Consider the following 3,861-nt stretch of genomic DNA (forward strand, 5'->3'; position numbering starts at 1 on the left):
GTTGTTTATGTATTATACATTAAACTTTACATGTAGCTTTAGAAATATTTCTGCAGATGTGCACTTATACTCAAAAGACCACAGAAAATGATAAGTTAAGATGTGTGATGTGGTTGTTGGGCAAGGATGAAGCCACGCCGGCTTGAACGCCTCCATAACTAGCAGAACTGTACCTATAGATCTTTTCAAACTATCATCCCTATGAGGGCAAGGAAGGATAACACTAGGCAAGGCAGACTGTAGCCTTATTGGGGAAGGGACTGTCTTATTACATGTTTGAACATCATCTAACACAATGGGGTCCTTATGCCTGACTGGTGCTTCAAAGTGTTCCTGTAATACAAATACTGAGAGAAAAATGACTGAGCTGCCATGTTTGGAGCATATAAATAATGATAAATGAATATCCACTTGTTTTCCTGTTCTGAGTGACACTGTCCATGTAGAATCTTCTCTATGAGTTACTCCCTGCCCCCTTTGATTTAACTGGAAGATGACTTCTCAGTTAGCTACCACAGAATCTGAGGAAACATCTAACACAGGGCTAGTAGCTCAAAGAATTAAATCACTGCCTGCTCAGTATGAATAAAAAGGTAGCATAGCACTTACACATGAGCTTACCTTTAAGCACATGTCACAGGGTGCACTCACCTCAAATGGCACCTTCTCTTGGCAGCTCTGCAGATTAGCTTTGGCCAGGCACTGCCTTCTGGTGGTGTCTCTACACATCATCTCTTTCACCCTGCAGCCTCTCTCATTCCCAGAGATATAGCTTCCTGTTCATGGCTTGGCCCTCTGGCCAGGTCACGAAGTCTTTCCTCTTCAGCCTGGAAAAATCAAAGTCTTTCCAAACCAGCTGTTCAGCTGGCTTCTCCAATGCCCTACACCACTACCCAGTGGCTGGTAGGAGAACCCAAGCCTGCCCTCTACATTGGGTTCCAGTCCCTGGACCCCATAACAAGCAGCCAAGGTCTATACAGTCCTACCCCTTGCTGCTATTTCCCATGGCTTCTTCCTTTTTATCTGTCTTCCCCCTCTTTCTGGGTTTGCCAGCCCAAGCTCCCGCCTTCCAGGGAATGACTGTAGACTACTTCCTTACAGCCCATTGCTGCTCACAGCTTTATACAGGCCCCTCTTGTTCCTGCCCAGCTGAGCCCATTTCCAATTTGTGGTCTGTTCCCTGTCTTCTTCTTCAGGTGCCTCTTGGGCAGTTAATTGGCATGCCTAGCCAATTTAAACCCCTCAGGCCTTGTGTGGGATGGGCACCCCATTATAAGATGGCTAAGTCCCATTGGCTTCAATGGAACTTAAGCATGTGCTTAAGTATTTTGCTAAATTAAGGTCTTTGTTGTCTGTGGTAGTTACAATTTTGTTCTAAAATGAAAGAGTTCGTCAGTGTAGCTTGACAGGACAGACAGTGCCAGATCTAGCTAAGGTAACTATGCATCCTTGTGCCAATGCACAGAGGCCCAAATTGTGCAAGATACAGAGACTGCCCTGCGAGGTGTTTGGTGCTCTCAATTCCCACTGAAGTGAATATCAGTTAATAGCACTCTGCCCTGTGCAGGGCTGCCGGGGGGGGGGGGGGGCAAGGGGGGCAATTTGCCCCAGGCCTTGAGCCTCTCAGGGGCCCCCATGAGATATAGTATTCTATAATATTGCAAATTTTTTTTATGGAAGGGGCCCCTGAAATTGCTTTGCCCCAGGCTCCCTGAATCCTCTGGGTGGCCCTGGACCTGTGTGGGATCCAGCCTTCATATCCATGTTCCCCAGACAAAAGCTTTTGCTTACTGTGCAGTGAGGAGAAAAACACACATGCACTCATGTGCACATCGGCACCCCAACTTTCATTTGTCCATGTGTCTAGAAAAAAAACAGCGTTCTACAGTTGGAGTCCTGTATATTTCCCTTTTACTTGGTGATAAGATTATGTGGCTCTGCTGTTTGTGCTGATTATCTTGTACTGTGCAATAGTATTGCCAGAAACTTTAAATTGAACCCCAATTATCTTTTTTTACCCAGTCTTAGGGCTGTGTATGTTTCTAGGATCATAGAAGTTAGAAATTGCAAAGACTTTAGTAGATCATTGAAGCCATCTCTTTGCCAATGAAGAAATGATATTCCTTTCTTTTACTGTGAGCGTTGCTCATGATATGGTAGTGCAAAGATTTCTTCATTTACAGTAAGGATGTATACAGTACTATCCAGGCAATATGAAATTACTGCAAGACGTTGGAAATGCTGAAGGAAATGAAAAAGCTTTCACAAAGAACAAGGAGATAGACAGGGTCATGCTGTAGTGTGCCTTGTGACAGCAAATTGAGACATAGCAGGCAAAGGACTCCAGTCTCAGAAGTCTCAAACAAAAGTTAACCTTTAAAAAAACTACAGAAAATGTGAAAGTCCATTAAAGGATTTTGGTTGTAGCGCATCTTGAAAGTTTTCAGGTTCTCATATTTAAAAAAAATATCCCTTTTGATGCCACACAAACAATATTGCTTTGTGCCAACCAGAATCATGCTGAAATGGTTGCTGGCAGTTCCGGAAAGTCATGAAGAGTTCACATGACAGAAGGCTGTCTTCTGGGGCAAGGGAAAGCCATACCAGTCACCTAGAACTAGTATGCAGTATGTATAATACATTCAAGTCAGCTGAACTATAGTATATGGAGTCTCAAGCAGAATGTAGGTGGAAGGCAGGTAGCAAAATATTCATCCACCCTGTTCAGTACTTCATGTTTGGAGCTATTCTGACATGGAGCTATTGTTTCCATCAGTCTCTGTAACTATTGCATCCACATACTTTTTTGAGGGAGCATCCAAACTTCTCTTCTCTTTTATACACTGTGGAATCATTTCAACCTTAAAAAAACAGGTTAGATGTTCAGATATTACTGAGGTGGGGGCCATTCAAGAACCTGTATATATAGATTTATTGATTGCTCTCCTCACATTTGAAACTTGCTTTTGTAATGGCAAACAGCAGTTAGACCCAAGATTCAGCAAAGTATTTACTTCCACTGACTTCAATACTTAAAGTTAGGCATGTACTTAGGCACCTTGCTGAATCAAGACCTCAATCCTCACTCTCAGCAGCAGCTTTGTTTGCAACTCTAGCGAATATGTCTGGTCGTGGTAAGGGAGGCAAGGGTCTCGGGAAAGGAGGCGCTAAGCGCCATAGGAAGGTGTTGAGGGATAACATCCAGGGCATTATGAAACCCGCTATTCATCGTTTGGCTCATCGTGGGGGAGTGAAGCATATTTCAGGTCTCATTTACGAGGAGACTCGCGGGGTGCTGAAAGTGTTTCTGGAGGACGTGATCCGAGATGCTGTTACTTACATTGAGCATGCGAAGCGGAAGACTGTGACTGCTATGGACGTTGTTTATGCGTTGAAGCACCAGGGTCGTACTTTGTATGGATTTGGAGGCTAAGCTGTGCCAGTAATTCTCTTCCAAAACTCTCCTTGCAAGGTCTGACCCTTCAAAATCAGTACTTCTGGACGTTTGTGCTGGTCAGCAAAGTACCTTGCTGAGCAATATCCCTTGCTGTCTGTGTGTGTATTACTTCAAATTGCTGCTGTAGGTTATGTCCTTTATACATTTACAGGCGAACACCTGCATCTTGGATATGGGATTCTAATCTCCACATGCTAGATGGCGTTGAATAATTTCCATTCCTCTTTCAGGCAAATCTATACTGATCAGAGCCCAGTAAAGGAAGACCTGCAACTACCTCTGTTTTTTTTGTTTCAATCATATCATCTAAGGCTTCCCTTATGGGTGGCCCATCTTTCCTTTGTGACATGGTAATTTCTTCGTAGGTGGTACCTGACAAGTCTTTTTTTACCCTTACAGTTTTT

General features: G+C 43.7%; 1 protein-coding gene across 1 annotated transcript; it reads left to right on the top strand.

The window, feature by feature from the left end:
* Positions 1–3,109: 3,109 nt before the first annotated feature.
* Positions 3,110–3,433, top strand: LOC127044092 (histone H4-like). The gene has a single exon (XM_050938566.1). It carries the CDS (start codon positions 3,122–3,124, stop codon positions 3,431–3,433), a length of 312 nt encoding a protein of 103 aa, XP_050794523.1. The 5' UTR covers positions 3,110–3,121.
* The last annotated feature ends 428 nt before the right edge of the window (positions 3,434–3,861 follow it).

Source organism: Gopherus flavomarginatus, chromosome 2 (assembly GCF_025201925.1).
Source record: "Gopherus flavomarginatus isolate rGopFla2 chromosome 2, rGopFla2.mat.asm, whole genome shotgun sequence".
Lineage (NCBI taxonomy): Eukaryota > Metazoa > Chordata > Testudines > Testudinidae > Gopherus > Gopherus flavomarginatus.